General features: G+C 41.3%; 1 protein-coding gene across 1 annotated transcript; it reads right to left on the reverse strand.

Moving 5' to 3' along the window:
* Window positions 1-217: 217 nt before the first annotated feature.
* Window positions 218-13790, reverse strand: irs2b (insulin receptor substrate 2b). Its single transcript, XM_026294621.2, has 2 exons — window positions 10200-13790; window positions 218-2590 (listed from the first exon to the last, which is right to left on the reverse strand). Exons 1-2 carry the CDS (start codon window positions 13735-13737, stop codon window positions 2586-2588), a joined length of 3543 nt encoding a protein of 1180 aa, XP_026150406.1. The 5' UTR covers window positions 13738-13790; the 3' UTR covers window positions 218-2585.
* Window positions 13791-26692: the final 12902 nt, after the last annotated feature.

Genomic DNA, 26692 nt, shown 5'->3' on the forward strand with positions numbered 1-26692 from the left:
GATACATTTAGACTTTCCTTTACTCATCCCTAATGAGGGTTTTCTTAATGAAAAAGGCAGGAAATGGAATTGAAACATCTGCTCTAGAGAGTGCCTATTCAAAAGGGAGATGAAAAGCTACTGCTTGTTCGTAGTGTGATGGGGTGGAGAGAGGAAAGAGAACGGAAACATAGGCAAATGGCTTTCTTAAATAACATTATTTATTGCATGTGTCTATAAAGAATCAATACGATCTAAAGCAATGAACTAAGCTTAAATTATCATCTCTTAGTAGCATCACAATATGCAAGATATGAAATATTTACAATGAAAGACACAGCAAGATAAGCCCTGGCCCATATCGTAACCTTTAGATGCTGAATAAAAAGTCGAAACATTATCCAAATGCAAAACACTGCTCAAAACAAAGAGAAAGGTTCCATTTCAAATTTAAGAGAAAAAAAGTACAAACAGCAAAAATCTGATTTAAGGTTTAACAAACATTATTAACAGTATTTATACATTTGGTACCTCTTTGTAAACTAATTTTCAAAAGTGTAAATATTGCATATATGCCATTTGTGTTGTACCTTAGTAACAAGAATTAACTATGTCAAGTATTAATGATTTCTCTTAAAATCTTTTTTAGAATTACAGCAATAGAAAATGTCCTTATAGTGGCATTCCTTTCACAAGACTATCCCATGACAATTACAAAAAAAAAAAAAAAAAAAATCAAAGCCAAACCATACTGGTTAGCATATAACTTAATTAGTGCTTTTATTTTATCAGAAAGTTCACTCAAACACATACTATGTACAATACAAACAAACATAAGTTATTTAACTTAACATCTTTTAAAGTTTCTCAGCGTTTGCTTAGATGTAATTACAGTAAATAGGCAAAGGATAAGTACCAGTGAATTCAGATAAATAACAGGATACTTCCCCTGGTTTGTCTCTTATTCAGCTCGTACCTGTGTCATAGGTTCCATTGAGTACCTCTGGAGTTTTAGTTGTTGTGGTATTTGTTGGGCTGTGTGTTCCCAAGATCAGAACACAGCATGTACTACATTCAACGTGTCTTGTGTTACAATCTAGAAAGTTTGTAAGTGCAAGACAGTGGAGGCTGTGGATTCAAGCTATTGAGCGGCTCAATGAACAGCCAGTCAGACTCTGTCCTGCATTCACCACATTGCTCAGCTTGACCTGGTGTGGGATAACAGAGCTCTGCAATGTGGTGTCAGGTGAGAAAACGTAGGTTACTGGGCTGTCCAGTTACAAAGTTCAAACATTCATGGTCCCATGCCTTGTCCTGACAGGTTGGAAATTCCTGCAGGCTGTGTGGGTGTGCAGGATATCACAGGTGAACAGTGGGTGAGATGGTAAAGTGTATAAAGGTGCTGAGACTTGGGCTCAGCCAGGCCACATATCCAGTAGTCAGGTCCAGTTGGACCAGGTTAATGCTGCAGTGTTTGGAAGTGTGACACCTGCATACACATGTTATGTATTGCAGTGTCAAGTATTTCTCTAAAGTCCTCTAGTATTACTAAAAGTATTCTTTTAGTGTGTGTGAATCCTCCATCTCAGGCATATTAATAAATATATTACTCTGGAATTTTAATACATAATCTGTCAAAAATGAAAGTTGGGAGAGAAGGAACTTAATCTCAGAGAGGCTGACTCATTCAGCTCTGTTGCACATTCAGTCTCTAAGATGATCGGTTAAATCTTTGATATACTGTGTGTTTATAGGTCCAAACTAAAAAGGTCCATCAGATGGGGGATGATGGTTAGTTTAAGGCTTTGGACTGGTGATTCTTTTAAAAAAAAAAAAAAAAAAAAAAGAAAAACATTCACCTCTGAAAATAAATATTTTTTTTCTATATTTCTACTGTGTGAACTTGTACCAGCCTGGGTTTTGCTGAGGTAGGGTTTTTTAAGCAAATGTTACCTTTGATTTTTAAATATGTTCATAGATGCCACCTCTTTTTGCAGTACAATCTGTATAAAAATTACACTCACACACACACATTTCATCTACTGCATACATACATACATGATAAATAAATAAATACATGTAATCTGTATGCATGTAAGGATTCTTGTGTGTGCATACGTGCTCTGCAGGTTTGGTTCACAGGTTTTAAGGTGAGAATTTCTGGCAACTCATGGCTGAAGCCAAAAGAAAACCAGTTGAAAGTGTATGAATGGCAATAACAATAATTAACATAACAACATACTGCTGAATAATTTTTCAGGCCTACATACAGAGATAAATAGATAAATAGTTACCTATCTATAGTTAGAGTTAATAGTCCATTTAAGTTCTTGTTATTATTAAGTAATCTAGTACTACAGCAGCGATGGCACCTGAATGTTTTGGTGCCGAGAAAAGCAGAGGAAAGATTTGGGGCAGAGGTCAAGTGTCCGTGTTTCCATGGTGATGGCCGTCCCTGTGACCCATGAAGGCAGTCACAGAGGTCAAAGGACATTGGCTGCAGTGCATGCTCCAACTGTTGCTGTGGCGACCTCGTCACTCGGATGCAGCAAAATTCTACGTTCAAAGGGAAAAGGGTTTGATGAGGGTGTGGGGCACATCAGCCTTCATTCTGGAGGAAGGAAAAAGAAACACTGGTGAGTTTTATTGTCATGTGAGTACAGACAGATGTCCCTTTCCATACTGTGTATATACAGTGTGTATGATACATGACTGAGGACAAAGCACTAGGGGAGGGGAAGGTCAAACATATATCCCCACTGTGTTACCAAGTAAGGAATGAGTGCTCTTCAAGGGGCCTGCATTTTTGTGTGTGCGTGTGTGTGCGTGTGTGTGTGTGTGTGTGTGTGTTTATTCCTCCACTGGTAGACACTGAAGTGGCAGGTGCTTTCACGGCAGGGGAAAAACAGAGTGGCATTTAACACTGTGCAGCTGACACAGGCCAGCCACTAAGAACAGCAGAAGACACAGGAGCAACAACACTTCCATATACTAACAAACACACACAGTTATGCTTGAATGCATACCTACTGAAGTCAAATAAACAAAGATTTACTCCTGCATTCACCACGGCTGTGGTATTTTCACATACAATGAACCCAGACTCCTCAGAGTGTCACTTTTCTCCCAATGGAAAGCTGCACTGACCCCTGCCCCCGTGTACTTGTTTGCGAGGTTTCATTTGCATGGAGAGCTATCAAATGGGAGCGGAAGTCTTGGCTCACACTCACACACTCGCACACACGCACACACGCACGCACACACACACACACACACAGCCCTTCTCAGCGGTTGCAGTTCTTCCCTCATTCGCTGTCTCCTCTCCCTCTTCCCCGCTCGTGAACAAGAGCTGTTTTCAAAAAGCTGGATGTGATCGTCATTCTCTAAAACAAACCTTTCATTCAGAGTCCTCTGTGCCCCCCCATCCACCCACTACTCCCACCATAAACACATACATGTCTGTTCTCTCCCGTTGCCCTAAACATACTCTGTGTAAAGGAAAATCGGATGCTAATGTCAAATCTAAAACTTTACAGACACAGCCCTTACTGTTGAACAAACACATTGAAGAGGCTGGGGCATTTCCACAGATGCTCAGAGATGTCTCAGATGCATACTGAACATACTGAAAAACAAAGTAATTGCTTTCTCTCCTGAGGCCACCTGGACTCTGTCTTTTCATTGCCATGGTTGTCAGAGAGAAGAAAATAGAAACGCCAGGATGGGAAGTGGTGGAAAAACCACAGTAACAGAATCAACCTGACAGAGAGAAACGGGAATGCAGTGAGGTCATGGGACCATGGTCCATAGCAATCTGAATGTGTGTGTGTGTGTGTGTGTGTGTGTGTGTGTGTGTGTGTGTGTGTGTTTTGAAGGGGATGGGCTAGTCAGCGGCCTGTAGAGGCAGACACTTGGGTGAGAATGACTGATATCTGCTGGGAAGGAGAGCTGAATCACTAAGAGCTCATATTAGCAACCAGGTGTTGCCACGAACATAAACACTCTACAACATTATCATTTTTGTATAAACAGTGGAGCAAGTAGACAGTGCTGCGTATATGGACTTAACACACACACTGCTATTCTGCCATATGCTGAGCGGAGAAAAGTGTGGGTGGGCAGGGGGGACTTGGGGAGGGGCATGAGTGGGTGGGTGTGAGGGGTTGTTATTGAGAGCAGGGGACAGAGGTTTAGTGGGGGAATGAACCGAATGGCTCCTACCCCTCCTCTTTTTTGAGCAGATACACACGTCCCTGCACCCCTCCCAAGAACCCACTCTGTTCCCCCTGGCTCCGTTCATTATTTATTTAGTTCTCACAGGCTAAATTTAGTCCTGCTTCATTCACAGCTAGGACACACACACACACACACACACACACACACACACAGGCATGCATTAGCAGCAGCTCCCCTGTCTGTGGGTGCATCATCTGCTTTGAGTAGTTTCATGTTGTTGCACTGTTAAATTGTAAACTATATTTCTGAGCAGCAAGGAAACAAGAGGACCACCAGCCATTTTTAAATTATCATTATTGTTAAATATGTGCTGGAACTTCTACAAACAACAAAACTGATGCTAGGAGCAGGCTTCCTCCTACAGATAAGGAGATATCAGCAGGCTCAGATATGTTCTGTTTACATTTCTGCTCTGCTAGCACCTCCCTGATCTACAGCAGCGCTCCATTAAACAAACACTGACTGACTCCTCACCTCTGACCTCCCACACCTCAGTCTAACCAACAAAACAAAAACAACAACTGCTGTTAACTCAGATCTGCTGCATACTATTATCCATCTTGTCCATATTTTTTAACAGTTGAGTAAATTTTCACAGAAAGAACTCATATTTCTAATAAACTATTTTCTTAACTAATTATTTGGTCTATAGAATATGAAAAAAATGGTGAAATTAAATATCATCACAGTTTGCCAAACCCCTCAGTTGATATAGTCAGATGTGTGGTTTAGTCTGTAAACAATGTCATAAGGCAAACAAAAGCAGTAATTCTTCACAGCTGAGACAGTGGAACTAGATCACTAGTTTTTTTTTTTTCCTTAAAAATAACTTAAATTATTAATGCACAAACTGTGATTATTTTTCATGTGATGGACTAATTGTTCAAACAGAAACAGCATAAGAGAAAGTTATTGTTTTTTTTATTGCAGACCACCATCCTCAGATTTCACATGGGAGGATGATTTTCACGCCTAGATATTTCAGCACTCCATTCTTCATATCAGCAGCCTAACGCTATGCTCAGCTACAACTGCCAGAACATCTCCATGGAAGCATGAATACAACAATGGAGTCCAAAGGGCTTATGATGAGCTGGTCTGTTTATGAATGAAAAACAGGCTTACCAGGTGTACTCTGTGTGTGTGTAATGGATTTCTAAGTACTGTATGAAATGAAATACTGGTGTGTGAAATGTGAACTCATGTCAAACTCACAGACCGTCAAACTCACACACTCTTCCTCAGCCTCTAGACAAACAAGCTACTCAACAATGTCTAATCCTGAATCCTTCTTACCTGCAGCTAAATTGAGGATATGGTAAGTTGACTTTGTTTTTATCTAGACCTGGAACATCCCGTCCTACTTTATTCAAAGAGTTAGATATCAGACAGCCAGGAGCACTTTGAAGAGGAGGGGTGTACAGGATAGGTGGGGCTAGAATTGTCCCTCAAAATGCTGGTGTAATCCAATTAACAATAAGAGGCATTGTTCATAGAGTTAAATGTTCCAAGTCTTTTCACTACACAAACGGGTACAAAAACATAATCAAAATGGTGAACAATATGAATTTGGTTGACTTTGAATGTTACTGATTGCTAGCACTGACACTAACAATTATTTTCATTTTTGGTTAATTTGCCAAATATCATATTCCGGCATCTTAGGAATAGTGAAAACGGCCGTATTCATTTCCCATTCCCTAAAATGACACTGTCAAATATCTTAAAAAGACCAACGGTTCCAGGAATAGTGAATGGAAAGATAAATCCATTATCAAAAAAGCTGCTAAATCATTTTCTGTCATTCCACTTTAAATGTTTGATGGAGCTCTAGACATTTCAAATCAACTGGTGAGACCAAACCAATTGATAAATTGACGCAGCAAGAGGAGTGAGAGTCTTGTTAGTGGCTCTAATCAGATATGATAATCTGCATTTCTTACTTGTCTTAACAAAGCATTAAACTAATTGTTTAATACTTTATTAGATAATCCTCATGGCCCCTGGTGTGCAAAGCCAATACTAAGTCCACTGAGGTAAGGTAACAATGGAAGAAAACACAAGGCTTGAATGCAGTGGTGTGGAGAAGGTCTGTGTTTGGAGGGGGGCTAAATCACATGATTTATGAAAAACAGAAACCAATGCCTGGAAAGAAGAATAGGAGAAAGAGGGAAGAAGAGGGGGAAGGGTTTTGGGTTGGTGTTTGGCCTCTTGAAACTGCCTGGCCACACCCCCACCTTCTCCCTGTTGTTGTGGCAGATGGTGGCCAGTCATTAGCATATTGTCACTCTCCTCTGAAGGTCCAGATAACCAGTGAGCAGTGCTTGGTGGGGCAGGTGCAATATCCCTGAGCCCCCTCCCCCTCCTTTTCTCCCCACCAGCTGCTGATGGCTGTGTATATATACACACATGTGAGAGGAAGACACACAGACAAAGTGGAAATGTATGTGTGTGTGTATGTGTGTGTGTGTGTGTGTGGGTGGATTGAGGGGGAGCAGTCTGGGCACACAAATGAAAGGCATGGAGAGTGTGAGTCAGTCTTCTCCCCTGTCTGCACCCATGCAAGACTGTTTTTTTAAGCAAAGAGCAGAACATTAGATAAAGAGAAGAGAACTGGGAAAAGAAGATGACAGGAGGATGATAAAGAAGCTCTTATGGTGAAAAAAGAAGAGGCCATTTCAGATGGACTCTAAAAGAAAAGCTCAGATGACAACAGCCAAACAAAGGGAGTAGAAAAGATGTGTCAATAGTAGACGGACACTATAGCAACACGGACACAGAGGTGTATGGATTTTTGGAAGTGATATTAGATGAGAAAAATGCCTTGATTGCTATATCTCTCAGTGTCTTTCACTCACACGACGCTAGTTCAAAGGTCAAAAAATGGACACTGTCGACAGGAACAGAAGGCGTGCACTTCATCACACTCCCTGTACATTGCTTCAAGGCCAAAACCCAAAGCAACAGCAGCGTAGCACATCAACAAACGACATAACCATTCCACAGTGAGCCACGTGAAAGCCTCCATGTACAGACGGGCAGGATGTGCTCACACGTCTGCATGTTCGATGAGATGAGGAGCAGTAACTGTCCTCACGCTGCAACAACTTCTGATACCCAGTGACGGCAGGTGATCTGAATTCCTCATGTACCAACAGACGTACTGCAGGGAATGCAGACTGGCTCACTCAGTGATAACAAGAGAATGTGGTAAAGCCAGTCATCTTGTAGTAAACAGTCATGTTGTCACTTTCTCTGTTTTGCATTTTTAGTATCAATGACTTGCTGAATTGGTCTCATAGATGTATTGTTCCCTTACACAAAGGCATTTTTGTTAGGAAAGGCAATATAAGGAAATAAACCCAGCTCTGACTGAAATTGCACTGATCTTTGTCTCGTTTCTATATTTCTCTTTCTGTCCTCCCCCTCACTATACCCCTTTCTTCAGCCAAAAGCTCGATTGTCTATTTTGTTGGACATGAAAAACAAAACAAGTAATCCATCCATCAGTAACCATTGTTCTTTCACCTCCCTCCTTCCTCCTCCCCTGCTCTCGTAGCCTTGGACAGACGTCCCCATCGAGGGTCAAAATTCAATATTTCAGCCCTGCAACATAAAAGTGCCAGTAGACAAAGAAGTGATGGGACAAAGAATGACAGGTTTTCAGTGGGTGTGAGGGGGCACATGTATGTGTATGTACATAAAAAAACATCAGCAAGTGCCTGCTCCTGTGTAAAACTGTGTTTGTGAAGTTGCTCACAGTGGAAAAAAAAAAAAGAATCCTCCCATCCCCCCTATGAGTCCATCCCACCAGGTTAGAAAAACAAGTGAGCATTCACCTCTCCCACCAAGCTTTGCACACTGCCCACATTCCAGTCCTGAAACCCAGTACCTGACAACTGATAAACAACTGACTCACTTGTTTTTCTGGGGAACACGATGACTTGTCCCCACACTGGCTGCGCTCACAGCATGAGAGCCAGCAGAGACAAAGAGACAACTTGGTTGTGAAACCACAAACAGCAATTAAACTCTTGTATTTCACCATCAGGAACACTGACTCCTGGTTCACGATGATCCTGACACAATGTGTTTTCTTTTGAAACAACAGCAACTTCCAACATGCCCCTGCTAGGTCATCCATGCTTGTAAATAATCCCTGCCACTGAGATACATGAAAAGCCACTCATGCGGCAGAGAGTAAATGGGGTGAAAGGTAATATTTTGATGGAAACAGTTCTTTTGCACAAAGACAGCTAGTCACAAGGAATTCAAAGCATAGACCTCATGTAGGGATGTAAAAAAAATTAAAAGCCTGTGGATTGAAATCTCAAAATGAGTGTTGAATTTCAGCAAAACTTAACCACATTTAACCACCTAAACATGCAGCCGGGGAGATTTCCATGGTTATCCACAATTTTTTTTTTCTCAATTCTCATGGTAAGAAAAGAGATTATCATGAACAACTGGGCTGGACACAGTAGACCAACCTGTAAAGACTGGATCAATGATCCGAACAACACCCTCTATTCAGTAAAATTATCTGAAGACACATTACAAGACCTCAATGAAATGTGGAGTCCAATAAAATACTGCATCTTGTATCTATAATACCCACTGCAATGCTGTGTTACAGATAACAATAATACCAATAATAATTGTTACTACAGTTCTTGCTATTACTAAATAATATAATGAATGAACATAAGTGAATGAACATAAGGTGGGAGGGTAATGATGGCCCCATATATTGTACTAAGGTCCCAATAGACTATTTAAAAAATTAGTAGTGTGATGATTAATTTAATATCCTTTCTAAGTTGTTCATTAATCAAGGAACTGTCTCTGTGTCACCTAGGAGTCTCTGTTTTATTGTGATACAGCCTCATTTGTTGTATTTGTTCCTCTGTTATTTGTTTCCTGTAGCCTCCTAAAGAAGCCAGGAAATGAGTGCTATGTGTCAGCAAGTATATACTTAGGAATAAATAAATAAAAGCCAAAAACCCACGTTAGTTATGTCTCAGTAGCAGTGTGTGTGTGTGTGTGTATGTGTGTGTGCTGATTTGTTTTGTATCACAGATGTTTGTCTTCACGTGGGTGTAATTTTTAGATGTTTTTTGAAGTACTGACATGGTAGAAAACAATGGCGTCACCAGGATGAAACCACAGCAGATATTCACACAAACACACAGCAGCATTATGGCAGCCAGAATAAAATAGAACAAATCCAGCAATAGAGAGACCCTTTCAAAATAAGATACGTGCAAAATAAAATATGTTAAATAGGAGAAGTACAACAGGTTTTTGTTTTGTTTTGGTTTGTACACTTCATTGCTTTTACCCCACTTTTTTTAAAATTTTAAATAAGCTATGATCATTTCATTTTCCGGTGCTGCTGCTCTAACATCTCAGTGCAGTTTCAAACAGATCAAAGACCTGGCAAATAGACCTCCTCAGCATCGCACCGCTTTGAGACTTTGTCGATGTGTGTCATGGGTGTGAATAGAAGGTGACTAATCCTATCTAAACATCACAGCCCACACACAGCAGCAATGTTCACAACCAATTCACTTCCCTCGGCTACTGTAGCCTGGGTTCACACACTGACACTGCTATTCTAACATGCAGCACACACACAACAACCTCTATTTTACATATATATATATATATATATATTGACAAGGGTGCACCCCAGAAAAATAACACTGCGTAACCATCAGTCATGGGTTAAATAAGTCAGTTTTAAATACACAGGACAGCACAGACCCTTTGTTTTCAGCATAGTCTGTGAAAGATAATCATTATTCAGTGCTTTGGAATGAAAATGAGCCCAGAAGTGCTGCTTAGCAACGAGTAGCCTAATTCTGCAGAATACACAGTAGCCCTGAGGCGGATCTCTAGCGTACTCAAGCCCCAACGCCACTCCCTTCATGAATGAAAATCTACTGAATGAATGAGTGTGTGTGTGACATGAAAACACTCACCTTTCACAGCAGCAGCAGCAGTTTCCTTGAATCCCAGGCTTGCGTAGGGGCTGGTGTTGAAACCGTTCATGCCACCCTTGCAGCCACAAGCTGTCTTGAACCTCAGGAGTCCATCACAGCCACCTAACCTGCATCCCTCCATTAAGTTTAGGGCAATGTAGTTAAGTCCGTTTTGATAACCAGCTGAAGTCTCCCTGCACATGGGGCTGTTGCTGCCATAGTCCTTGTCAGGTCCGTCAGAGCTGCGAACAGTGCGTGATACATTCTCCACAGAAGCAGAGCTGTGCCGTTTGGTGTCATGGGCAAAGGATGGGTATACGGGTGTGACAGTGGTCGTGGAGGAGAAGGTCTCAGAACTGTGCCTCCGACGGCCCTGAGGGTCAGCACGAATCACTTTGGCCCCTCTGTGGGGATCAACAAAGGTGACAGGTAAGGAAAGACCCCCTAGGAGGAAAGAGTCCACTGGCACATGGGGTATCCCATCCACAAAGCTGTTATCAAGGCTTAGTCTCTGGACACAGGCAGTGGGGCTGGTGGGAAGTGGCGCAGCATCAGTGGCGCAGAGAGCAGGTAGAGGGGCAGGAGGACTGAAACTCATCTCAGTGTAGTCATCCTTCAGTGCAGCAGGCTGGCACACCAGGTTCACCTGCTGTCGGACAGGAAAGTCCTCTGCCTGTCCTTCGAGGCTTTTCTCCTCTTCTTCCTCCGCACCTCCACGCATGCTCTGCTCAGCATTCACCAGAGGACAAGTCAAGACATCTGGCGTGAGGTTTAAACACCCTGCAGTGGGGGAACTCCTAGCTTTTTGTGAGCCAAGGTGACCTGGGGAGCTGACGTCAACATTAGCATAGTCTGAGTGCGGCAGAGATCCCTCCTGAGGACACGTTAAACTCACAGAGGACTCGGATCTCCCTGACACTGTAGGTGCCTGCAGGTCACTGGTAGCACTGCTAAAGTCTATGTTGATATACTCTCCAGGGCTACGTGGCTCTGATGGAAGAGGGTGTTCACTCATACATGGTAGTGCCCGGAGGGATTCCAGAGCTAGGCGGGTGGGCCGACACACCCTGCTCCGGTGTACCAGACCTCCATCTCCTCGGCCCGCTCTGAGAGGAGATGAAGCAGAGGACATGGTTCCTGGTGTCCCTGTGGAATTGCTGGCCACAGAGTCTCCTGAAGAGACAGGACAATAGCTGGACTCCTCTTCTATCCTCTGTTTCTGTAAACTCATCATCACATACTCATCTGTGTCTGTAGATCCATTGCGCTGCAAAAGACCTTTGAGTGAGCGTGGTAGAGAGCTGTAAGAATAAGGCTGTCTGTGATATTGTTGGGGGTGGGGATCTCCTGTGGGACTAAGGATGTAGTCTGGGGGTGTGAGAGACACCAGTGGGTCAACAGGAGACATGTTCAGGTACTCTCCATTGCTGAGCTTCCCATCAGTGCTCTCCAGTGACATCTTGGTTCCACACCACATGCGCATATAGCCACTGTCGTCCAGAGAAACATTTCCAGGGGAGTCTGTGCGTGGGGCCAGCCCCACTGTAGAGAAGTGTGACCGGGGATTGATTATCTGCTTTGGGGCAGAAACACACATAGGACTCATGGGCATGTAGGGGTCATCCTTGGACCCTGGTGTCAGAGGTGCAACACCAGGCATCATGGGCATATAGCCACTGTCAGCTTCAACACTGTTGGAGCTGATCTGAACATCCCTATAATCCTCAGGATAGGTCCCTTTAGGGGAGGCTGTGTGACACCTGCGAGAAGGCTGGCTTCCGCTGGTGTATGTAGCCCTCATAAGAGTATACTCATCCAGGGAGGCTGAAGATACCTGGGGGGGACCCCTCTGCTGGCGTGGGGTGGTGAGGGAGTATGTGCGCTTTCTGTATGCCTTGTCCATCTCCGGTAATCGACGATAACCATTCTGATTTTGTCGCTCCATCACCATGTAGCCATCAAGCTCACTGCTGTCCCGGGAGGGGGGAGTGTCAGCTTTGAGAGACTCAGGAGTGTTGCTACGGAGGGATAGAGGTAGCCTAAGCTCCCGTGCATCCGCAGGGCTAGAGCCATACTCCTCACATGATATAAAACCAGCATCGATGGGGGAGCCTGAAAAGGAGGCACTGCAGCTGGAGGGGCGAGGTGCACTGCTGTCTGGGCAGGAGGACAGACTCCCTAGGCTGGGGGTGGCCACGAGCGGGGAATGAGACAGGGGCATAGACATGGACTTACTGTGCTGGAGGGAAGAAGATTCAAATGTCCGAGAAGGGCGAGTTGAAATGGTGTGAGATCTGCTGAGGAGGGTCCTGTGGACTCCTGGGCTAAGGGGGCTCCCAGTCACTGACATGGGGCGTGTCATGGTGCCATCGCCCTCGCTGGCCGTGCGTATTCGACAGGAGGAAATTTTGCTCACAGGAGAGGTCGCAGCCATGCTGTCAGTGCGCGACCGTCGGGGAAGCCCGGTCTGGCTGGGAGGGAGATTGTTCAGGTGCCTCCGTGTGGGCACAGAGATGGGGTTTGTACTAGATGACTGGCTTTTGCTGCGCGGACGGAACTCCGATAGCTCTTTCATGGCTTTCATCGCCTCCAGAATAGTTTCGTGGATGCTTTGTGCCACAACCGAGTCATCGGCTTGCATCCATAATTCCCCGGGACCCGTGGCTGCAGATCGACCCACCTCAATGAAGAAAAAGCTGTCCGAGTGGCCGCACCTCCGGATGTTCATCAGCTGTAAAATGACCGAGGCGACCTCCGAGTTCAACTTGACAAAGCTGATAGTCCGACTGGAGAGACACAGCCTGTACACCCCCGTCAAATTCCTGCTCTGTCCTAGGCCTTTGGATTTCAGGTTGACCTGCCATACCTCCTTATAGGCGGCGGTAACCGGCGTCATTACACCGTAGCTCGCCTCGTCGAAGCCAACCAGCGAGGACGCAGAGTTGGACGCAGAGCCGTCGTACACTTTCCCCTCTGCCATTAAATCCGTCAGTACCCGGTACCAACTCTCCTGCTCCTGCTCGTTCTCTGCCGCCACTGCAAAATATTCGTCCTTGGTATAAAGAGCAATGAGATATTTGTGTTTTGCATCCGCTCTCTTGTTGATATTGAGGCAGGAGTCCAGAGGAATAACTCTCTTCGCGGCCGACTTGTTTTTCCATTTCTTCTCGCTCTCGTAGTACTCGAGCCGGGCAGGGAAACCTTCAGTCGACTCTTTCAAAACAAAAAAGCGTTTGTGTCCGTGTTTCTGCTTCTTTAAATATCCGCATTTCTTGATACCCTTGTTCCCGTTCGTATTGCTGGCTAATAACCGCTGATCTGCCGTGTGCGGCGGACTCGCCATTCTCGCGTCCTCTGCCATCAGACACAATGCGTCCTTTCCCGGAGTTGCTAAAGAAACGACGCGCTTTCTTTTAATCCTTTCTATCCGGAGCCGGTTGTGTGTTCGTTCGTCTTCTCCCACAGCTGAGCAATAAATAACACATGTCTCCTGGTGTCCGGACAGAGGAGGAGAAACAACATGTGACGATCTACACATCCAGCTCTGGTTTAAAAAAAGAAGGCAAGGGAGAAGAAAAAAAAAATACACACATCGATAGTGGGTGGTGCGCAGTCAGCTCATTGGGCTTATTGGTGGAAACGGGATGAATGCTGGAGTGAGATGGCCCCGTTCAAAGGAGAGAGAGAGAGAAAGAAAAGCCCTCCTACTACCACTGCCCTCTTCCGACTCATCTGAGCGTAGTCAGTCAGGATTGTGGCTTTATTTATAGCAGCTCTGGTCCTGTGATCCAACACTTAACTACCGTGAAATGTTTTTTTTGTTTTTTTAATTTTGATTTTGATATATATTTATATATATTTGATATATTTACCAAGCGTGGTGTTACTGAACTATAAACGCTACCACTGCGTCATTTACGGTGGAGGTGGATTATAAAACATATTATAATAAACAGTGACCTACATATGCAGCCAAATGTTATGAATTATCAGCAAAACTTATATTTTTAGAAAATGTTTTGTTGTTCCTGTGCAGTTCTTCTGTTTTAGCTGTTATTCTCATCGCCTTCCTGTCGCTGTAATGTTTTCTCACAACCCCTTGATTGTACTTTAATGTGACTATAGAGGGAGTCATTCCGGATCTCCCCGGTAAACTAACTGGTAAACAAGCAGCACCCAGTCGAGACTGCAGCTCTGACACAGGAATTTGATATTCCCTCTGCGTCTCTGACACCAGTATACACTCACGATTTAAAAGGGATGTTCTAGCCTGTTTTTCTTTTTTAAGTTTTCAACCAAAGCTCCAGAGTGTTCATGATAAACTGGTTTAAGGATTTTGGTCGGAGTGGGTTTAACGCAGTGAGCTTTTATTGCGTAACGTGGTCGTCTCCTGCTTTATTCCTGTTCGCCTGGTGGAGTGGATTGCTGAGCTGCTCAGTTATATCCCTGCTGTGTCCGTGGATTTGTCTTCGTATAACCGAAACGGACTCTTGACAGTTTTGAGAGCGCGACAGTTTTGAGTAAGGATGACAAATGGTTCAAACCTAGAACAGAAAACAGACCTCTCCGTGTCAGAGGCAGAGGGATGACCCTTATATGGTTATATAAAAAAATAAAAAAATCAGTGATCAAGATGACGCAAAAAAAAAGTCTCCTGATCTTGATGCGTCAATGGCTGCGTAATGATGAAATGCGCGAGTGCCCTGCGGTGTGGTGGTGATGAGAGTGTGCTGCTCACATCCAATAGCCTGTCTCTGTCTTCCGGAGGGAATGAGATTCCCTCTTCTCTTCCTGCCCAGCGGGGAGGGCCGATAGTGGGGGGGTGGGCACGGTACTGTTTCACTGACGAACACAGGCAGTACAGCGTGTCCCGACAGTTATGTATGCAGGTCAAGTATAGACCCAGCAAACAGGCACAGCCAAAGAAACCACACTTACTCCTGGACTGTGATGAGGTGCAGGATAATCTATATTCACGCTGTCGTTTAAAGTATATCATGTGTCAATACTCAAGTCACTGTAGAGCCACTTTGTAATAGTCACATCCCCCCATGATCATCACATGGTGGAAACTACCCCCACCCTTTTCACACCCTATCACATCCCCCACCTTATATCCAGGTTTGCCTTCAGATCCCACAGTGCTGGCTCAGCACCAAACCACCCAGTCCTCAGCGACCAGATCAATTACTTTACCCTGTGCAGGTCAATTATGCCACCAGGAGCAATGATTTGACTACTGCCAGCATGAAAAAAGAATCAAATGAGGCAATGACCTCTTTGTCCCTCAAGCAACCTTTAACTTTAACATTCTGTCAATTGTAAGAAGTTCTACACTGTTGTCTTCTTTGATTTTAAATCCTGTGTTTTCCCTAATTTTCCTGAAGTGTTATGAATGCATACTGATATAAACAGATGCTGCAGAGCTGGCTGCTACCTTCGCATATCTCCCTGAAGAATAAGTTGGATATTAGGTTTCCTACAGGGCAGATATGTCAGATTCTCTGATAAAACAACTAGTTCACACTGACTCTATCAATATGTACAAATTACAATATCTACTATTGCCCCAGCCTATGATGAATTATGAATAGCCTATTTATTGCTTTCTTTTGGCTGCTCCTTTCAGGGGTCGCCACAGTGAATCAATTGGAGCCACATGATTGATTTGGCACGACTCTGATACCAGATGCCCTTCTTTAAGCAACCCTCTCATTCTACTCAGTCTTGGGACTGACACTAAGACCATTCTGGTTTGTGCAATCCCAGTGGGTGAGTCTAAGAGCCCCTGATCTTCCACGATGGTTTCCCATTCGCGTACCAACAAAGCCCGGCCCTGCTTAACTTTCAAGAGCTGACTGGACTGGGGCACTCGCAGGACAGTTAGCCACAATTATGAATGGTCTATCTCTTTCAAAATGATCTATGACAGCTTGGCTTGTATAATACCGTGACCTGAGAGTGATAAGATAGTGGGTAGTGTGAAGCAGAGGCAGAAGGAGTGACTCTTTTTTGCATAACCCATGAAGCATAAGAAATGCCAATCAGCTGTTCATTAAAATACCAATAAGGTGGGCCCCATAAACTGTACTGCTTGCAAACCCAATCTCTGCCTGTGATGTGTCCTTGCCCTTTTCTTAGGTAACCACATGAATATTTATCACCTTCCAATTTACACAGCATGGTGCATTAATTTACAAGTTCATTAAATGGCCAGTGGAACCTGATTTACAAGGCTTTAAAAGGGCCTTTTCATTGTCTCTTGGTATAAACCAATTAAGTCTTTATAGGTTTATTTATTTAGGGAAGGACTGAGGTGTAACTTTAAGGGTGTATCAATTTCAAAACCAATTGTCCCATCTTGCCATTTCGATTTATTTGCTTTTCTCATACAAGTGATGATAATGCTGGAATTTTAAATGTGAGTAAATATTCAAACACCCTTGTTTCTAGGTTCACTTAATGTCCCATAGCTTTGAAGCCCTAATCTCATTGAGGCTCTTTAGGCCTTCAAAAACAAACAGCCTCACTTGACCTATTTGCTGAGTCACAAGCACATAATGTCTCAGTCACCTACTGCACTGTCACCGTGTGCAACGATTAGTTTCATAAGCTTTCATAAAGCAGATTAGAAAAGCTGATCTGATGAGATAAGATTAGGGACGAGCGGGGAGGGGGTTACTGTAAAGATTAGGTTCAGTCATACGCCGCTCACTGACACATGCATAAGGTCCCATCAAATGAACAGCACAAACATGAATTGTTGGCATATAAACATCACACACACACACACACACACGCAAATACACTTCACACAACCTCTGCCTCATCTCATTAGTCAAAGGCAAAACAGATTATAGCTGAAGCCTGGAGTGTTTGATTCATACTGTTGTGGCAGTGTTGTTTTGATGTTTTTGATCTGAATGTCATCCTGTTGTTATTTATTGTTCAGAGTAGAGGACATTGTTATGTTTTCTTGTTATCCAGTGGTGGATAACATAGTGAAATAACCCTAATATTAACCCTAATACCCTAATAACACTATATAGCTTAAAAAATCATACTTAATATTGTGTTATTGCCTTTACTACCTCTATAACTACTTTTATGAGAATTATTTATAAACTTCAATTTCAACTGATGAGATTTTGGATTTGCTATAGAAAATAAATGCAACAGAGATGTAACTTTTACTCCCTAATAAAAGACAATTACGCTAATACTAAAGCTCAAGGAGTTGAGAGGAGGAGGAGAGAATCCAACTTTAAAGCTGAAAATCAATAAATATGGCAGATTTTCATATTTCATCTTACTTTTAAGTGACAAATCTTAAATCTAAATGTATTTTGTTGTAGTTGGTGTCAAAGAGTATTAATAAATGATGTCACTATGGTCACTCTGTACATTGTTTTAATTGTACAAGAATCTTAGAAAATGAATATCTGTTCCTACACAGTCCATTATGAAACATGAATTATTTCTTTATTTAGGGTAATGAATAATTGATGAGTAATTTTTGTATTTTGATTGATAGGCCTATAGTTTTTCTTCTATAGGCCTGTTGTGGAAGCAACATGGATTACCATTTAGATTTCCCCAGTTTTTTTCTTTGAGCGTGTTTTTTTTTTTAACTCAGCCTGTCATTTCCTCAACCCAATATTGTAATCGGTTAATGATAATGAAAGCTGTTTTCTGTGATCTTGAGCCCATGCAATATAGATTGCTTCTTTCAATCTCATGTTGTCAGCCATAATTGACTCGATTCTCTAATCAATACAGCAAAGGCGAAATTGAAATTTCTCTTCTGGTTAATTTTTGTACTGATTGATCACAAGCTGACCTGGAGGAAAGACGGTATGTGTCGATGGAGACCTTTGGGTTATTGGACTTGACTGCACGTGCCTGTATTGGCCCAGGGCACAGGTGATTACAGTTTGGAATAGACAATTCATCTGCAATTTTCCCTCAGGGTATGCCCAGATGTGTAGAATGACACTAGAAAGTCAATTACAGTGGTTGCTGTGTTGTATTAAATGTCTAATAATGATTTAGCATTTCGATGCAGAACTGTACATCTGCAGAGAAGTTTTTTACATTTTACAAATGGTGTTTTACTGAGCCATTCCTTTAAAACATTCCTCTCCTGTGAAATGTGATACTGTGATTCCTGCCATAATGTTGTCATCTCTTTATAATCAATTGTTGTATGGACTCAGAATGATTTGGGTTTTTTTTTTTTCATTTCACAGTTATGACACATAATGATTTAATATGCTCATTAAGAAGGGATGGGATACATATCAGGCAGACACAGCCATTGCATGCTTATGTGACCAGAAGAGAAAACAATGATAATATGTTTATGTAGGCTGACATATGGACAACATATTTATTCATGAACATTACTTCACCCAACAAATTACTTTCCTGGACACATAGATATAACAGCACGCTACCATCTGAAATCTTGGCTCTTTGTAGCTTTGATTAAAATGATATGACTGCATATAATATTCAGACTCCATAATATGATCATCAGTCATTTGTCATAATAATGTGTTATCTGGAGTCACATGGCTTGATATAAATGACAATGACACATGAGGCCCCCCCTGCCTAGGTCAGAGTAGAGGGAAATGTTAGATTGTGGCAAAAGGAGCATATAAATTAGCTGGGTCTCTGTGCATATATAATAATTTTATAGTCAACTTTAAAAACGCAACTGTTTGCAAATGGCCATTTGAGGCTATGACCGCTGTCAAGATCATTTCTTTGAGAGGCATGAGACTGATATATGTATACCAGCTTATTTATTCTAAAGTAAATTGTAGTTTTTTTGTCCATAGTAGCATAATAACAAATCAATGTGTACGTGTTTCCATTATAGTCACGCAGTCCACACATAGATTAGCAGAAGGAAGATTAAAGGAATGTAGGTGGCATGTACAGTATTTAAAACAGAACTGATCTAAGTAGGAGTGTGTAGGAAGTTACCCTTTCCTGCTTATTGCATGCATGCGTGTGTGTGTGTGTGTGTGTGTGTGTGTGTGTGTGTGTGCATTGATTTTTGCTGTGATCTGAAATGACCTGCTGATCCAAAATTCTCTTTTGTCTCTAAAACACACACATTCCTGTTTTTCACTTGTTCTTTCTCTCACACAAACAAGTTTATCCGCATCATATTCATGCACACAGAGAAACAAATGCAGTAGTACTCATCACTGGGGCCTTTGAGTGTCTGATATTTATAAGTAAACCACCATTATGCCCCAGGACTGTTAATTAGGTTAATCAAAAAATGTATACACTTACCCCTTAAGGAACAATATTTTTTAAATAATATTTTTGGTTCTGTCTTCTTAATCCTCTATGGATATTCATGCATAATCTCAATAACCACCTCAGTTTATTGGAACTACCCAGCATAGATAAAAAAAACAGGCATTGCAATGTAACCTTTATTTAATAGGTCATACCCCATAGAGACCAAGATCTCAGTTTCTAAGGGAACTTGAATACATTAACATTTGTAAACTAAGAAAAGGTAATTTACAATTTCACAAAATATCCAGATACTGAAGAACAATAATATACAACAAAACACAGTACAAAAACAGCAAGTCATATGAATAAAAAAGTATAATAGATAAAGTAACTTTAAAAAATGGTTAATTTACAGCATTAATTACACAATTAAAATGGGTACATTCTACAATATTGATATTTGAACAGGAAATATCTTAAGAACTAACACACATGCCAACAGTGAATTTTCACTGATCAGATTGCAAGAAGACAGCATGGAATACACGTATGATTGTACCTAAGAGCGCAGAGCAAAACAGGGAACAAGGTCTGAGGGAGCTTGGACTGAGCAGCTGCTTTGTGTGGCAGCCACAAGTTATGCACAAACTGAATGAAAGTCTGTGTTCGTGTTTGTCATTGCCACAGGATGTTTTAAAAACAAACAACATATTTCGGGCCATGTAAGACTGGGACAGCTTGTTTAAAAAGACGCAGTTGGAATCTGGTTAGATAAACACAACAGTGGTTAAGGACAATCTAGGCTATTGGGATCAAATGATGTTAAAGGTCAAGGCTTATAAACCCACTGCCACATGCTTTGAAATGACTCTGGATGGCTCAGTTCCACACCCTGTTTTCTCCAGATGTAATAGTTACATCTCATCGAAGTGAGATAAATAAATTGCAGACAACAACAGACCAAAAAACTTACTCAAGATGTTGACTACAAATATTACATATTTGAACCATTTAATATTAATGACAATAAATATTCAGCCTATGTTACATGTTGATAAATTAGCGCCACAAAAGGATAGTGAAATAGCCATTAGCTCTTTCTGTCATCAATGTACCCATGGATGCACAGACAACTATCACACTTTTTGAATACAAAACCTTTCTCTCATTTGGGCTTCACAATTCTTTGCTCAGTCCATTATACACACTGGTAAAAATGCACTTATAGACACTGCATATCAAACACACTTAGTGCTACCATATTAGCTAAGGGCTTATTGCAATGCAAAAACCTGAGGGTATTGCAAATGGGGCAACGCAATTACCTAGTCTCTAGACGAGCAATCTGCATATACAGTATGTGTGTGTGTGCGTGTTTACCATGTTGCTACTATAGGCTATAAGTATGTGAAATAATTGTGTTATAGTGCAGTAAATACGTATGTGTTTATGTGTGTGTGTGGTACTAATTTTAATGAAGACGGAAAAGAAAAGCAGAGAGGTCATAAAGTTAAATTATGCATGTAGTGTAATTAGCCAATAAAGTGTTTAAATTAGATGTTGATGACTCTTTACCACAAATGAGAAGATGACACTCCCTCAGGTCACTGAGGGCTTTCCCCAACAAAAAAAAAAACTAATAAGTAATATTTAAAAAGAGCACAACTGTTTGTGCTTTGTACACAAACATGTTGATAATCATTAAAAAAAATAGTTTATTTGTGATTATGAAGTTTAGTATGCTTGTTTGGGTGTTTATCTAAAATTAGCCCATGTATTTATTTCTTTTCTAATGATGCCATTAGTAGGTTATTAGCTTATCTGATATATGGCTTTAATTACATCCTCATCAAACTGCAGTGTAAAGTATATGACCAGCAATTGTGAACTCATCCACTAATGTCCCCATTCAGGCTGTATAGATTTTACCTCACAGTAAAAAAAAACAACACAGTAGGCATTCCCATTGCCTAGTGATGTACAATCTATACAAGGAATCTGAATCATCCCTGGTTCGTTTGCTTTGAAATGTCAAATAAAGCCAAAAATTAAACTGCTGGTCTATAAAAATCTTTTTATTTATAAGGATGTAAAATCTCTAAATTGTACAAATACCTTCATTTGAATGAACTGTATGAACTTATTAACCAATGTGTACCAGTGATCACTCTATCTACTAGTGTACTATTATCACTAGCGCCACTAGCGCCACCCATTTCATGACGTTCACATTTTGGGCTGACCAGGCCCACACTTACATATATTTCTGCTTTATTTCAACACTTGTGTGATGTAGGTCAGATTTGCTGTTTGCCAACAAATCAAAGTTATGCAATTTGCAGTTTCTGAGACCACTGTCATTATGCAGACTACCATTTACTATGACACCACTCTGATTACAGAGAGCAAATCTATCCTTTGCTCATCTGAAACAAAAACAAACTACGATTTTCCGCATCCTGAATCACTAATAATTGGTACAAAGCATCTGTACCCACAAATATCTGTACCTAGCAAAATGTTGGTTTGAGTTTTAAAAACAAGACTTACTATCATTTATTATTTTATATTTGTGAGGAATCAGAAGCTAGAATTCTTCTTTTCAAGCCAATGAAATTTTATCCAATAAAGTAGAATTTAGCTTCATTTGCACCAACATATGAATGAATCCACCTGCAGATACAGAAAAAAGGAAATTATAAGACCACAAATAACAATTTATTCGTCCCAGTAACGAGCATTGTCTCTGCAACCTAATGCTTACCTTGATATAATTAGGTATGACGTGGTTTTATTTATTTATTTTCCTTTTAACACATGTAGTGAATGGGAACACGCTATAGAGAAGCATTAAGATCTTGATAATTTGCTCAACAATGAATCCTTGATTTAATATAGATGGCCACAATTGAGACAGGGTCTAATTGTGCATACATTAAGCTCATTGCCACATTTCAGATATAATGATATTGTAAGAATAAAAAAGAGAAAGCAGTGAATAATGAAACCCTACGTCAGGGTTTGACTTGAGGGGGCATGGAGGCTTAGGGCTATGGCACTGAGGTTTACTTCTTGTAGCTACCACAATACTGAAAATGTCCATCATTCATTGGTACTGAAGCTGTAGCAGAGATCTTCATTTACATACATTTACATTCCAACATTTCACTTGTTCTTTTCTCTGTTTAATGGGGTTTCAAGAAAATGGTACAAGTTTGGGCATGTTAATGAACCTTATAGGTCGAAACATTGTGTTACAATTGCATGAATGCATGGGTGTATGTCTGTATATGTTTATATGTGTGTGGATGAAATGTAGATTTTCACATAAAATGCACAGTGTATGGGTGTGACAGGTAGACTTAGACATGCCTTACATGACATTAAATTCCAGCCAAATATAATTAAGCGCAGCACTGGAAATGGAATTAGCTGTGTGTGAAAGTACCTGGTGTAAAAAAGATACATTTGGTCAATGCATGGCTACCCTTACGTGCAGAATAAATTATATATTAACTGGATATGCATGTGAGAGTCATTAGATGATTTATGCATTTGAAGTCCTTTGGGATCTGAGAAATAGCAGTCTTGCAGGTTGCAGCCTCATGAAATGGGCCTTGTCAGCGATAGCGTGTGGGAGTAACGTGGGAGGAGCTTTGATATGCAAGAAATTGGGTGGTTGACAATCTGGGCTTTCATGTGTGACCATACTGAAATGGAAAGATTTACCACTGCCTTCTACAGTTTCACTTGTCTTCATCAGCAGCAATGCCTTTCCTTTAGTTACACGCTGTCAACCTTTAATAAATACAGACCAGACACAGCATGGGTCTGTCAGCATCAATTCCGATCACTTGGGAAGTTTCAGTTTTTAAAAGACTTGCAGATAATCATTATGCCACACGTACTGGCATCAACAAAGCTGAGTCTTGCATCATAAAATAATTCAATCCTGATTAAAGTCGAAGGGTCACAGACATCTTTATCCAAAATGAAGAAAATTTAAGAGGTGATTATGATGATGACCTGGATGTCTTAATTTGTCCACGAGAAGATCAGACAGACTCTGTGACAAATGACTGAAATAGAGACACAAGACAAGCTGAAAAAAAAACACTCCCAACAGGAGATAAAATAATCTGAAAAGAGAAAAAATAAAGTTAGAAAACTACAATGTTTAATTAATAATCTGCTTACTATCTACAGTAGCAGTTGCTGTTTGACTTGGGCACTGAAGTCTTTATTTTATAGGTTTACAAGTCAGAAGAAGTCCCATTCAGGACTCATACGTCCACTGGGCATGTTGCTGGTATATTATTGTTTAGGTTACCATTAGCCATTCTTCCCTGTTCTTTATTTGGCTTGGAAGCCAAATTTGTTACCCCAGGCAGCTTTACATTTCCCAGACTTATCAGTTTGGCATCGACCTTAAACCATTTCTCTTGTAAAAGTTGCAGGCTTAACAAAAGGTCCAGTTAATGAATTTTGAAGTAGGTCCTTTGTGGATTTCCAATAAAAAGCGTAGTGTGTAGTGTAGCAGTGTCACTATTCCTGTCTATCCACTCTCCATGCATCCGCCAGATGTCCTCAGGCTTTCCTCTCTGTCTCAGTGAGTTGACTTCCAGATCCACCTGATCACCTGTCTCCTATTCCCATATCACCAGTCTTTCCCCGCCCACCTACACATCTGTTCCAGTTTTTCTCGTTAGTGCCCCCGCTTATATACCAGCCCTTTTCCCCAGGTGTTTGCCAGGTTGTGTACTGTGTGCCATCTGTAGAGTTTCTGCCTTTGTTCCAGTGTTTTTCTCCTGCCTGTTTAGTTTTGCTTTCTCATTTTATTTGGGGTGCATGGTGCTTTTGTGCCTGCCCGCTTGGTAGCTTTTGCTGTCATTGCCGTGCACTAAAGAAAGCTTCACTGAAGCATTGTCTATACATACCTGCAACTGATGGCTAGAGAGAAAAAATCCTTTTAAGAAAGAGGTGTGTGCATGTGGAAGTGAAAGGAGTGTGACTGGGGTCTATGTGTGAATCAAACACTGGCAGACCATGTTGTTGCTACTATGTGTGCAGGCTGTGAACACGGAAGTTTCCACAGCTCAGTGGAACGCCAAATCCCTTATATCTCTGGAGGGGCTCACAGTTACTGGTTTTCCCTTCATTACTGCCTGATGATGGAAAAAAAACTCATGGCCCACAACTATAACAGGTCAGAAAACACGCATGTATAAACTAAAAAGAACATAACCAAGAAAGCCAAAGTCTTTAGAGCTCTGTTTCATCCTTCACAGTTGCAATTGTCACTGGGCTTCCGTGTTTGATTGTGTTTAATTGGATGTCTCCAGAGGCATTGAAGGACAGCCACACTCCATGATACTTTTAAACCAGCATATGTACCTGTAGTGCCCATTGTTTGATGTGCTCAGTCCACTGTTGAAAAACTACCCCCGTGAGCACTCCCCATAACAACTAGGTGCAATTGTCTGCAAGCATGTGTGTACATGTGTGTGCGTTTTTGTTGATGCAGGTGTTACTTTGGTCTTCACAAAGGCTAATGGAAGGGCCCATTAACACCACATCCACCCTAATAGTCCTGTAAATACTCGGTGTGCTGGCGTGATGATAGCTTTGTTCAATAATTCAGCAGCTGCTGAGAAAATCAACAATCCAGCTTTTGAAAAGAGCAAACAACATTTTAGACAATGTCATCAAATAACCAGGAGCACAACTCTTTTAGGGTGTAGCAGATTATCTCCTGTATGCATAGCTCTGCTTACAAGATTAGTGCGACCTGTGATGCAGAGTACACTATGCTGAACAAGTGAAACAGAAAATCTGGTTTTGTCTAACCTATTTTTTAAAATCTTTTTTTAATGGACCACCTAACCATGTACTCAGGTTTTGAAGATTCTCAGCATTACTAGATATAGCTGGTTAGCCCCAACCCTTTAACCTGTTGTAATTGGCCTTCTTTTAGTGGGAGCGCATTTGTTAATGGTGCTTGAAGTAAGTGATGACTTCACTCAGCATGTAAATGAGGCAGCCAGGTTGATGAGAGATTCTTGCATCCAGCTTGTAGTATTAACTGAGGTAATTTAGCATGAAACATGGTTAAAAAGTTGCTTACTAAGTATGGTATGCTGCTGTAGATTTGTCTGAATAAATTAGAATGCAAGCCTCAGTGGTGTCTTTTAAACACAGTCAATGCATACTGTGCAGTGAGCCAGGAGCTCTCCCCCAACCCTTTTACATGATGAATTGACATTAAGACAGATGGCAGTGTCACACATAATCAATTGTGCATTTCTTCTCAACTTATAGTCTAATAATCATTAGTTGGTCATTTACATTATGATGTGACAAGAAAATAAAAGTGTTCCCATTGGTTCGGTTCAACATCACAGAAATAAAAGGGCAGACGTGGATGAGATGTTTCAGTGCTTACTCCACAATATAAATAATTTTCACCTCATCATATCTCTTTATTGACATATCTGGTTAAATACAAGAAGAAAAAGTTATGTTCTACTGAAAATGTAATTTTAACTATGAGTCTTCACACCCTTAGCTGTTAACGTTCACACAACACCCACAATCCTCTTCTCATACTCTGAAAGAACAGTACCTAATCACTATTCCTCATTGGTGTGAAGCCTGGACTGTACAGAGTGTGCCTTTTTTTTTTCTCCTTGTTTAATGCTACAAATGTGAGTTGCATTTTTAACTTAAAAAAGGATGCATACATCAAAGTTCTATGTAAAACAGATCTCTTCTACGTTCTCCGATTATTAAGTAATTGTTGATCTAACACTGTGTATTTCATGACCTTTTCACTCGCTTCTATTTCGGCTGGTTGGCTTGTTTTTCTGTAGGTTCACACACACCATGTCTCTTTCTCATTCTCTGTTTCTAATACAGACACATGGACAATACATGAATGCCAGCCATCTGCTCATACTCAGACCAGAAGGGCCACACAGACCGTCCTGTGCTGACTGCCAGTCATTTTAATGTCGTAGTTGTCCGAAACATTGCACTTCCTGCCACAGATGAAATTCTGAGACACCTGTGTCAATGCCGTAGTTAAAAGTTTTGAGAGAAATTCACTCATAAACTTCCTTGCTCAGACTTGAGTGATGAGAATATATCACTTTTGGAAAGAGCCATGCTACCTGTTTTTCCCAGTTTCTAATATTTACTGTAAGCTACTGGCTGCTGACTATAGCCTTAAC

Source organism: Mastacembelus armatus, chromosome 21, assembly GCF_900324485.2.
Source record: "Mastacembelus armatus chromosome 21, fMasArm1.2, whole genome shotgun sequence".
NCBI lineage: Eukaryota > Metazoa > Chordata > Actinopteri > Synbranchiformes > Mastacembelidae > Mastacembelus > Mastacembelus armatus.